General features: G+C 30.9%; 1 protein-coding gene across 1 annotated transcript in view; it reads left to right on the top strand.

Moving 5' to 3' along the window:
* Window positions 1–13,386, top strand: part of LOC148307854 (cell adhesion molecule Dscam2-like) — a gene marked incomplete at its 5' end in the record, with an annotated part of 94,833 nt that overhangs the window by 21,811 nt on the left and 59,636 nt on the right. The window contains one exon of the mRNA XM_088262769.1: window positions 585–765. Within this exon, the coding sequence (XP_088118895.1) occupies window positions 585–765 (181 nt within the window). The remainder of the gene's footprint in view (window positions 1–584; window positions 766–13,386) is intronic.

Raw genomic sequence — 13,386 nt, 5'->3', positions numbered from 1 at the left:
ATTTTACATAGTAAATACCATTATTTCTTTAAATACATATATGTGACACATGTTCCCATGCATTCAGCATCGTTTTAATATACAAATCATTTTCAATAACAATTATTGAAAATGATGCAAAATACATCGAAACACGTGTCACAATAGATTTTTAAAAAAATAGTGGTATTTATCAAGTAAAACTAAAATAAATAATGGATTGATATTACCAAAATGTAATTGCCAAATAAATTAATAAAATTACCTTTTTCATTTTCATCGCAAACAATCGAATCTCTAACCCCAATTTAACAGTCATACATGTACCTACGTCACGATGTTTTCGTGATGTTTCCTTGCGATGAAATAACGCTTAATTTTTAATGAACACGACAAAAAACTACCGAAATATTTTTATTACGGGATGCCCACCTTAACGACCACACTAAAACGGTTCTAAGGACTAGCATAAGCCAAAAACGTACCTACATATTTTATTCATCCGTTTCCGCCATATTTTAATGTCTCCTTTGCCTAGATCCTAAAACGGAAACACATTAAAAGGACATAAATTACACAAACGCTAACATTATTATTTTTTTCAGCCGTGCCCAAAGTTGTCGTATCGGCACTGAAAACGGAAATAAAAAACCGGAAAGGGTTGGAAATGGAGCGAGTCCCACCGGAAGCGGTTATTCCTTTTGGCGAGAAAAGTTTGGACCCGGTGGCTGTCTGCGTCCAATCGGAAAATTCCAACACTCGTGTGATGCGAAACGTCAGAAACAGGTGAGTACATTTAGTTCGTAATATAATGAGGCAAAAGGTTTTGAATCCAGAATAATTAAATAACTTTGTTAATACATTTTCCCACCTGCTTCATATAAAAGTTTTTTTATCTAAGTGTGTCCCAACAATTTTCATTCATTATTTAAACTTTTCACTTAGTTGTTTTAAAATCAAATGTGTCAACTATATTTAATATGTTACTAAATACAATAAATAATAGTAGATTTTCCTGGTACAGGGTGAGACATATTATGAAATTTTAACAGAGACAAAGGTTTCTTTTATATTTGTTTAGACTTATTTTCATGTTTTTAATTTGTTTTTATTTTTTATTTTGCTGAAAATATTTATAATATATGTATAATATTTTATTGCAAATAATAGGTTTGCAAAGTACAGGTGAGACATATTTAGGAATAATGAAAAATACAAATGTTTACTTTTTACTTACTTTGAGTTGATTTTCATGTTTTCAGATTACGTATTTTCTTGCTTAATTTTGTAATCTGTTTTTTAAGTGAATATTTATGTCTGAAAACCTGTTTTAAATCATAACTAAAAATTTTAAAAAGTGAAGTGCATAACCATCTAAAATTCATATGGCATATAAATAAAATAACATAATAATATAATTTGAAAAAAAAAGGAAAAAAAAAGTTTTATATTAAATAATGTAAAATAATAATAATAATAATAATATAAATCCCTTATCCGCACCCCAATGGTGCATAGGGCACTGTGTCATATTAACGCAGTGTTATCTTGATCGTTTACACATGAAGAAAAGGTGATCAGCCCTCCGCTTCAGGTACCAGTCCATGGTAATATTGAATAAATATTACAGTGAAAAAAAATCTCTTGTATTTATTTTACCCCCCTTGGGAATCAAATTCGGGACCTCCAGAACGGTAGCCGAGCGTGCTGACCATTACACTACGGAGGCGGACATGTAAAATAAAAAAGATATAAATATAAACGCATGTATACACAAACACAAACAAATGTTAATAACAATATAAAAAATAAGATGGCAGAAAGTCGAGAAAGATGGAAGAATAACGTTTTATTATAATAATCTTATCGTTGTAATTATTGGATGTATAAATAACGTTGTTCTCATCTCTTCTATAGAATGATTAAACATCAAAGATATTGAATGAAGCCTACGATAAATCAATATATGAAGGGTCACAGTATATCGAACACCATCAAAACTTTAACCGTAATTTAGTCAAAACTTTATATTTCTATTATAAGATAAAGTTATCTACTGAGGTTGTCAATTACAAGAACATAATTAATGTACACATGCATAAACATGATTTTAATATTATAAATTTACCACTTTTTGAGTTTATTAATCTTAAAACGACTAGTTTCGAGAACATCTGTTATTCTCGAAACTAGTCGTGTTTACATTAATAAAAAAGAAACGTTGTCTTACTTCCTCCTTACCCTTATCCGCACCCAATGGTGCAAAGGGCACTGCATCGTAGCGATGCCGTGTTAATCTTGATCGTTAATTGCATGAAGGTAAGGTGATCAGCCCTGCACTTCTTGTACCAGTCCAGGGTAATATTAAATAAATATGAGAGTGAAAATCGGCCATATATTTATTTTGAGCCCCCTGGGAATCGAGCTCGGGACCCCCAGCACGGTAGCCAAACGCGCTGACCACTGCGCTACGGAGGTGGACTTGTGTTACTTAGTATTTAATTTTTATATGTAAATCATAATTTTTTTCCAAACCCGAAATTTTGCGATAAACAATATAAAATGCACTCCAGAAGACTGAAAAATATATTTAAAAAAATATTATTCAATATGGTAACACAACTCTTTAAAATAATTTTAATTAATTTTCTAAACATTTCTACTTTCAATGTTATAATTAAAAACGAAGTTCTCTCCAATAAAGAGACTGAGCTCTTGTGCTTGGAGAGGTACTTACACTTGTTAGTTATGTTTGTTGATTATACAATTTGTTCTATTTTTTTTCTTTATTTTCATTCTTAGATTACCATATGTTGCATTTTAATACAACCGTGTTTTAATTTATTCTCAATTTATTAATATTTAAAGCATTTTCTTGGTGGTTAGTAATTTTTACTTTTATATTTTTTACAAAAGTTTTCGTAATATTAGTATATGGCCACTTACCGAGATGTTTTGTCTACCGGTTTCGAGACGTACCCATCTCTTCGTCAGGACAATCATAAAATCAGCATGCAAACAATAGTACACGTCACTCTGGCAGTGACGTGTAGTATTGTTTGCATGCTATCGTAATGATTGTCCTGACGAAGAGACGAGTTCGTCTCGAAACCATTAGACAAAAATCTCGGTGAGTGATATATAATTAATATAATTTTTGTAAAAAAATATATTAATGCTTTAATTTAATCAACGATTTTTTGTCAATTACATCATTTCATAAATTATTCTTTGACATCTCAACATAGATGAGGAAGAATATGGAATTCTGGGCATTTATGACCGTTATTTTTTTATTTACGACCGACATTTACTTACGACCGTCATAGGCTGGTTTAAATGATCACTTTACACACGTGTAACATTCACCAATTCTACCAGCGATTGACAACCACACTTCTCAAATTCTTGAAACATCTTTGTGTATAGTTCAATTTCGAAACATAGTGCTTGAATCACTAGAATTTCACTGGAGACATCTATTGGGGATATGAAATATAAATACAATCATGTCAACGAATGTATAAGTTATAATTTAGTCATGTGTTTCGACTCTGATTCGCCACAACTTGTAGATGTAAATTTTACAATTTGAGCAGGTACTAAAATAAACGATTAAATGTCAGAGTAGCATCTTGTTTTTATTTATTTGACTTCCCGTTAAATATTTTATTCCTTTGAAAATTGTTCCAAAAAACAATCTTTGAGTAAACAAAATTCTGAGTAATACGGGTATTACAAAATGGCAATTAAATAATATTTTTGCTTTGTGAAACTTTTTTGCCAACTTGAAACACGTGTAAAAAAATACATCATACATTAAAATAAGAAATAAATATTATTAAACAAGAAAGTCTTTTTTCACCGAAATAGGAATTCATGTTTAAAATTGTTTATTTTCTTCTTCTGTTTCTTACCCTTATCAAAAATTATATTTAGAGCAATGGAACGGGAACTCGGAGTTACATACCTCTACCCATTAGGGCTAATGAAAGGTACTGCAAATGGGAACAAGTCCCTTTAGGATGTAAATAATATTTATTGAATTATTGATTTTTAATATCTGTTTTGAAATCTATTGAACACGTTATTTTCGTTTTTCCGAATGCACATTTAACAATTGTTGTTTATTACTCGTTAGTTACGAGTTTTTCATAAATTGTGAGCTGATGGATGATATGACTGAATATCACAATATTTTTCTACCCGCCTCCATATCATCTGACCCACCACCTTACATATCGAATAAAATAAATTATAATTTATTTCCATTATTAAAAGCTTGCGTTATTATATTTTTCAGGATTTTTTTAGATTCCATAAATTCACTCAATTTAAATTCATTTTGTCAGAAAGTTTGATAAAAAAAATATGGTTTTCAACCCCTGCCAGTTGTGTATAAAACATGAAATTTTGTCTTTCCTCCCACCAGTCTGATGATGTCAGTAACGACGAAACCCGGTCACTGGTCAAATAAAATATATGTGGAAAATAACTATGTACTTTCTTTCACTCTTATAAATGTGATATTACCAAAAGGTAAGAAAACTCAGCTTTCAATTGATTCGATTTCTGGCCTCTCGCTTATTCTCTCGCTCAGTCGGCACTCGGCTGCGCGCTGGAAAGGATGTAGAATCTGTGACTCTACGATTTCCATACAAATATGAACGGGGGTTTTTTGGTACCCCGCTTCGGATCTCATATAATTTCGGATGTATAGGAAAGGTTAATTTGATGAACCATAGCATTAACTACACGCAGAGTATGAATACTAAATTTAACTCAACCCACATTCGCTATTTATACCAAATAAAATGATATTACAGTTCTTTCATATGAATTCAAGTGAACATGTTGGTTCTCCTCACATTTCATTTGATTAAAAAATATTTTCTATTTTTCCGCATTCATAACTCCACTGCAAATGAAAAACTAAAATGTCAAGTTGTTTATATTCACTCGGCGTACATTTTCTACCTTTTCTTTTCATATGCCTTCACCAACTTTTCTTCCCGCCGAGACTCGTGTGATCCAATTAATACGGCGCTATCTGGGTCGTAGAGTGCATAAACAAAATATTCATAAAACGTGAAAACAACTTAAAAGAATGCAAATGTGAGAAAGATAAACACGTGGCATGCAATTTCTTGTTTTAAATTTAAACAAAAATATTATTGAAAGAGATACGAGATATGAGGCTTAAAAGAGAACATTTAAAAGAAATATGAGGTTTTGTATAAGTTAAAACATTTTAAATACTTGAAAGTGGTCATGTCAGGAGTTGGAATAATCGGCGTGTGTGTATGAGAAGATGTTTGAATGTTGAAAAGGCGATGATTGTGTATAAAGACGTTATATTATTTCTACCTATCCCTGCGGGAAAGCGGCGTGATAATTAGTTATAATATGTTTAAATAAAATAAAATTTATTAAGTATAAATTATTCTATAATACTGATACCAATGTCATGGTTTGAAAGAAATTGATGTACAAATATCTGAATGGAAAATAGTCGAAAATGTGGAGATTTTGGAACAGGTTAAATCTCGTATATTTAGGAAGTAGGTATGTTTTCTAGAGTTTGAAAGATTGATATAGACAGGAAATTGAATGCTGGTAACAGAATGAATGGTCCACAGAATTTAGTTAATAAAAGTGGTATTACACAAAGCAAACGATGCATGATAAGGAGAGTGTTTTAATAAAAATATATATTTGCAAAAAGCTTAACTGGAAGTATACAATGGAGTACTGATTACACCCCTTATAAATGGAAATGAAACATGGAACTAGCAAAAGAAGGAAGAAAGTAGTATCTATCTACTCAAAATATGAGCAAAACGATGTATGACGACAGATATTCGAATGGTGATATAAGGAAGGAAGCAAGGGAAAGATGAGCATTATCGATAAAATTAAGAGAAGTGTGTTGAGATAATTGTAGTTTGGGTAAGTGAATCAAATGAGTGAAGAAAAAAATTATAAGACAAAATTTTATGGGGTGAATAAAGTTGATAATAAAAGAAGGGGAAGAGCTAAGAAAACCTGGTTTGATTGAGTTTTTAAAATAATTGGAAGTGGTTAAGTGGTGAAGTGGTTAAGGAAGGGATAATTGGCGGATATTTATTTATTTATTTATTGAACGGCTGAAGCCTTAAAGATAATACATATATACAGTATCTAATATAAAAATAAAAAATACATTAATGAGTACACTAATAAGAAACGAAAAGTTTTGTAACAAATAGTCTTATAACATAAAATCATAATTTATTTACATTGTAAATAAATTATCTGGTCAAATTATAAGCTTAATAATAAAAATGAAAATGGTATTTTCTGGCGTTTCTCATGTGTGTGATTATAATCCAGGATTCGGATCTCACATACTAATATATGAGTTTCTGCTTAGTAAAAAGCTTCTTTACATCTCACCAATAGATGTCTCTAGTGAAGTCCTAGTGATTCATGAACAAGGTTTCTAAATTGGTTCATATATATAGAACTTCCAAGAATTTGAGTAGTGTGGTTGTCAATAATGGGTAGAATTGGTGAATGTTACACGTGTGTAAAGTGATCACTCAAACCAGCCTATGACGGTCGTAAGCCCCGTAAATGCCCAGACTTCCATATTCTTCTTCATCTTTGATGAGATGTCAAAAAATAATATAAAATCATAATTTAAAAAAATAAAATAACAAGTAGTAAGCACTAGTAAATAAATAATAATTAATAGTAAATAAATAAGTAGGGTATGGATGAGATGCATGAATGTGGAAAAGGTGAAAATTGGTTTGGCGTTATTTTCTCTCTACCTACCTCTACAAAGTAGTGGCGTGATGGTTAGTTAGTTTTTAATTAAAAAAAAGTAATATTTTCAACTTCATTGAATATTTTCCATGTTTTGTATTACGAGTATGTTAGAATGCAGTTGATTAATTTTTTTTTTATTTTTATGAACAAGTTAAATTTATAAATAAAATGCGCTCCATCAAAGCGTTTGAGTGATGCAATAGTAAATTCGATATACATATTTTAATAGTACATCGAAAATAATGGTCGGATTCGCAATATTTTATGTCTAATACATTAATTTAGAGAGAGAACTGCGCAATGCTCTAAACCTAAAAAAACTAACTACCTAACTAACCATCACGCCGCTTTTCCGCAGGGGTAGGCAGAGAGAATCGAACGCCACACCACTCTGTCTTTGCAAACATTCTTTGCCTCTTCTACATTCATGCATCTCCTCATACATACCCGACGATTATTACGACTCCTGACCCGGCCGCTTTCAAGTATTTGACATACCTGATTGTGCCAAGTTTTCCTCGGTCGTCCTCTGCTTCTATTTCCAGCTACATTCGCCTCATAAATTTGTTTAACCGTTCTTTCTTCACTCATACGCTCCACATGTCCAAACCATCTCAACACACCTTTCTTAATTTTATCGATAGTGCTTATCTCAGCCTTACATTATTTCCTTATTTCATCATTCGAACATCTATCAAACATCGTTTTGCCACACATTCGTCTGAGGGATCTAAACCTTCATTACTTTAATGCATTTAGTGATCTGAATCGGCTTTTTTTCTCTCTACCTACCCCTACGGGGAAGTAGCGTGATGTTTAGCTAGTTACTTAGTAATTATGTTTTGAATATTGAAAGCATTAACTTTGTGGATCATCTTGATAAATTATTTCGAGAAATAAAAATACTTTGTATTCTGATCCACTCACATTGTGAGTGGATCAGAATACAAAGTATTTTTATTTCTCGAAATAATTTGCTAAGTAATTATTTCAAAATAAAAGTAGTCTTTTCAGCTTTATTAATTATTTTTCCATGTTCCGAATTATGTCACAATGCAGTTGATTAAAAGTTGGCTTTTTTTGGAAAAGTTTAATTTAAAAATAAAATGCGCTCCATCAAAGCATTTGAGTGATGCGATATTAAATTCGGTATACATATTTTAATAGTGCATCGAATTTAATGGTCGGATTCGCAATATTTTATGTCCAATACATTAATTTAGTGAGAGGACTGCGCAAAGCTCTAAACCTACATTACTTTAATGCATTTAGTGAACTGAATCGGCTTTTTTTCTCTCTACCTACCCCTACGGGGAAGTAGCGTGATGTTGAGTTTGTTACTTAGTAATTATTTCAAAATAAAAGTAGTCTTTTCAACTTTATTAATTATTTTTCCATGTTCCGAATTATGTCACAATGCAGTTGATTAAAAGTTGGCTTTTTTTGGAAAAGTTTAATTTAAAAATAAAATGCGCTCCATCAAAGCGTTTGAGGGATGCAATATTAAATTCGATATACATATTTTAATAGTGCATCGAATTTAATGGTCGGATTCGCAATATTTTATGTCCAATACATTAATTTAGAGAGAGGACTGCGCAGCGCTCTAAACCTTCATTGCCATAATGCATTTAGTGAACTGAATCGTCGGAAATTACAATCTACATAGCTGCTTGTTACGTATAAATGCCAAATTGTTGAAAACCCCTTTGTGGGCAGTTAACCCACATTCGTCTATCGTGAATACGTGAACGCCGCTATAAACCAGCACTATAGCACAATATAAAATTCGCATTCAAAATAAATTGCATAATTTCGGTTTTTTGTCCGAGCTCAAAGCTTTCACGCTCCATGGAGTATTGATAATTTCCTGTTTCGTACGGAAAATGCATATTTTCCTCCAAAGGGAGCTTTTAAAGAAATAAAAGATTCAAGTCTAGTGATATTTTTATTCTTAAAAATTCGTATGGGAAATATTCATGAATTTAAATTCTACACGCTTCAAATTTTCTTTAAAAATAGGTGGGTTATCATTGATTTAAACGTTACCATAATCAATCGAATTTCATTAAAAAATCGTAGCACAAAACTATTAAAATACATACAGTATAAGAATTAAATATTTACATTATAATTAAAAATTAAATTCACGTCATTGACATCCAAACAAAGCATTGAAATCTGTTAGTACATTTTCATAATGTATATAAATTTACAGTTACATTACAATTTAAGATAAATACGGGTTTTCCGCCTTTTTTTTAACGATTTTCCATAGATTGTTTACAAATGTAAAATAGTTTATCAATGAGCGCCATAGTCTTAATAGAGCTGAAATATCTATTTTATGGGAAGGGAATAAGTCTCGGCATTAACAGTGCATAGGCTTTTGACCGTTGAAATGTAATGTAAAATCAAATTTTGTAGGACTCTTTTGGTGTAGTGGTAAGTGCATATAGCTACCGTGCTGGAGGTCTCGAGTTCGATTCCCAGAGTTCAAAGTATATAAGGGATTTTTCACCTCTATATTGATTTGATTTTCGTTTTATTATAACAAATCCATTAAATGTGTCAATATTTAATAAATAATCATCACATTTCTTATTGAAAAACTATCAGGATATCTAACTATTTCATCTAAATATTCGGTGATTTAATTCTACAATATAACTTAATATGTAACTATCCTTTGGTCGAAAACAATGTTTGAAACTAAATTTCAATTAACACATTTCGCGGTTGGACCCGAAACTACCGCAGAATGTTGAGAAAGTTGAGTAAATGCTTCAGATTTTGAGCAGTGACAGTTCTTTGTCGTACACTCATCCAACTAACTTGGAATACCTATTTTATTTCAATTCATACACAATACATACACACATTTATTCATACAGTTGTAGTATTTTTATATAGTAGAATATTTATAGTTTTTTTGGTTAGAATCTATTACCTAATAAAGAATCTTTATCAGAGAATCAACAAGAACATTTTCATAAGGATCTCTGCTAAATATTCTTTTTACTCAAATCAACCAGAAAAAAGTGATCATCAAAACCAGCTAAAGACAAGTTGTCAATACCCAAGCTTCCATATTTGTAAATAACCCAGATTTGTAAAATATGATTTTGACACACTCAAAATGATGTGGATAAAGGTATTTTCACGTTGCCAGCAGTTTGACGTTTTTGTTTAAAACAAATGGAATTAGGCTTTTTTTCTTCCTTCTACTCATAAGTTTTTAGTTATTACTAAAAACCAAAAATGTGAAAAGATAATTCAGCTGAAAATTTATTATTATTTGTGATTTCATAAGGCTTATTTCCCGTCGGTACCCTTTATGAAACTATCAGGTAAATTATTGGGAATCTAAGCCAATGAAATAAAGTTTATCCCTACTAAAATAAATAAGTTATCATCCAACCTTTCATTGTCTTCCAGAAACAAAGTAAGAACTAATATTTTATGAATATCTGAAACTATTCAATAGCCTTTTTATTGAAAAGAAATAATCCAGGATCAGCTTTCATTTCAACAGATAGCCAAGAAGAAAAAAATATTCTTTGATCTTTATACCATACAATTTTTCTTAGGATTGTTATATTTGTATTCAGATATAGTATATACATCAAAGCATTTATATAAAACCTTTTTTAATGCTCAAGACTTTATTAATATCTAAGCAAATATGACGACAATTGGTAGGACTATAAAAATCTGGGTTTCTACAGAGATTACGACTTATCACTGATTATATTTTACATGATCGAAATAAAAACTGATTGAACTAAGTTTAAATGAGCACTTTTAAAGAAAATGTGATTTGATTCGGTATATTTTTTAACATTCGATTATTTAAAACCATTTGATACTAAGTATAGGCTGCCATGTGTAGCTGTAATTAGGTCTAAATAAATGTAAAATAAGTCAAAAGGAAAGCTTACATTTTTATACGTTAATTTTCACAATTTTGGTGAATCGATTAAAACATAAAAAATATACGGAACAATAATTCAACCTAATACATTTAATGTGGTAAGCGTCAACAGAAATGTCAGGAAGCACGATATCTACCATGAGCAAAATTTAGTATTATCTTGACTGGATTCAGACTATGTTTTTTGCTTACTCTATCTAAATCTATTTATTAGGGTTTGTAACTAGGTGTATTGGCAGTTAAGTTTTCAACGGATGGTTTTTTACTTGCTTTATTCAGCATTTTGATTGCATTCAGCCTACTTTCATCCATATTTTTCAAATTCATGCTTCATTTTTAAGGATTACATTCACTTTATTTACAAACATAATTGATAAATTTCTACAACAATAAATAAAAGCCCTTTTGTTAATACCTAACTCCTTTTTTATCTCAGACGCGATGGTTTTGTAATAAATAATGTATGTGTCAACAATTGGAGTCCATTTATATGTCACAGCGCATTTCCAGCGAGAGGAGTCCTTTTGTTGTGTGGGTTAGTTGAAATGAAAACCTATATTTTTTTAAATGTCCGCACAATAAAAGATGCTTTGTGAAACTGGCTCATGAAATAAAATTGAGAAAAAAAGGAAGCATGATTTATTGTGGATGACGCTAGTATTCAGAATGGAAACGCGATTAGCAGTATGATTTCTTACCATACATTTAAAAAAAAGGAATAACCCGCAAAACCTTTAAATTATGGTAAGGATAGGGAAGGTTAATGCGAAAAATACATCAGAAACACACATGGCAATTCAAAATATTTTTTTAAAATTCATTTTGCAATTGGCGGGAATCGAACCCCCGACCCAAATTTCGCAGACGAGCGTCTACCCAACTACGCCACGGCGCCTATCATAAAACGTAGCATTTAAAAAAAAATCTAAGCAGTGTTTCGGACGTTGTATATAAAACATGATTTAAGCTTTTTGAAAGCTTTAAATAAATGAATATCCTCACAACTTCTTACCTGATCCTATCTTTTTTATCTTTTTAATAATAATAAAAATAATAGTTATTGATATCCAAATAAAAATGATGGAAAAGGCGGCGGAGGTAGTGGAGGATGTTGTGCTGACGTCAATTTAAGTTTCGGTAATTTTGGTTGTGGAAAATTATTTCCGTTGCCCATTGATTTAGGCAATCCATTCATTAACCACGGGGCAAATTTTCTCATGTCTATTGGATTTTTGAATGGCGGTAAAGGTGGTGGTGGTAGAGGGGGAAATCCAGCATGTACCGGAGGATGAATTACCGGAACGAAATGCGGTGCAATTGGGAGAATCGGTAATAGCGGTGGAGTGATCGGTAAGAAATGGGTGTTAGGTAATGCACCGAGATTCGGATTTTTTTGCTCGCTTAGTTCCTTTAATGCATCATCATTTCCATATATAGCTTGAAGACAATCCAGCGGACATGGAATTTCGTCAGTTATTCCCACTATAGGCATATCATTTGAATCAGCTTCATTAGCCTGTAAAAACAGATAAACAATTAAACAGAGCATATCAATGAGGGGTATTTATTTGGCGTTTAATTTGTATGACTCCATTTTAATTTACGTATTTAATGTTAATGTAATCAAACACTGATTTTTTGAGTCTACTAAGTTGTATTTTATTTTCTGTTCGTTTCGTCTGAAAATGCCATAACTAGGCGGAACAATTGTCACAAAATTTATTTTTATGTTTTTCTTTTACAATAAAATACAATGATTATTGTGAATTGATTTGGCAGTCACTTTGTGGTAAATTCTATCTATTTTTAATTAAAGTTTTACTTAGTTAATAACACTTTTTCTTAAAATCTACTGCGACACGTGATTCGATGCATTCCGCATCATACGGTGTTTGAAAATGATGCGGAATGCATCGAATCACGTCTCACAGTAGATTTTAAGAAAAAGTGGAATTTACATTAATAAAAATGAATAAAATACAACTAAGTAGACTCAAAAAATCAATGTTTCGTTAAACATTTAATACATTACTGGTATTTACTATATCGTTTGAAATATTTTATCGTTTTTATATAAATAAAACTTTAAACAATCAAACATATTTGTATACAAATACTTATTCACAAATTCGGGTTTTGTCCACATTTTTCTAAATTGACATGTATGTGTTATTTTTACATTTTCGACTGGCTGACTTAAATTTGGCTGGCAATAGATATTCTCAATCACTATATGATCACAAGTCAAAACACCTATAATATTGACATATCATCCGTAGGGTGTATAATCTTGTATCTGATAAAATAAATAATATTAAATTGTGGTTTATCAATTGGTCTAATAGAAGTCTCTAAGAAAAATGTTATTTCATGTTCTCTCTCCTAAAATGTATGTTAACTAATTTGGAATGAATTTAATAGACTGATTTATTGGATATAATATATATATTTCACAAATTTCACAGCTGATGGCCATTAGCTATACTTCCAGACCAACCAACTAAGAACTAACATGTGAAAGAAATTAGCTTTCGTTATATACATACGAGTTTAAAAAATAAATGCAATATGGATTATCATTATTAGACAAAATGGTGAACATTACACTAGTGTATAAAGTGATCATTTAAGAAACTAAATGCCAGGTCGTGAGCTTTGGA

This window comes from Brachycentrus maculatus, unplaced genomic scaffold, assembly GCF_059751285.1.
Source record: "Brachycentrus maculatus isolate JH-2025_06_01 unplaced genomic scaffold, ASM5975128v1 h1tg000188l, whole genome shotgun sequence".
Taxonomy (NCBI): domain Eukaryota; kingdom Metazoa; phylum Arthropoda; class Insecta; order Trichoptera; family Brachycentridae; genus Brachycentrus; species Brachycentrus maculatus.
Note: the sequence above shows the minus strand (reverse complement) of the source record. Positions and strands in the feature narration are given on the sequence as shown.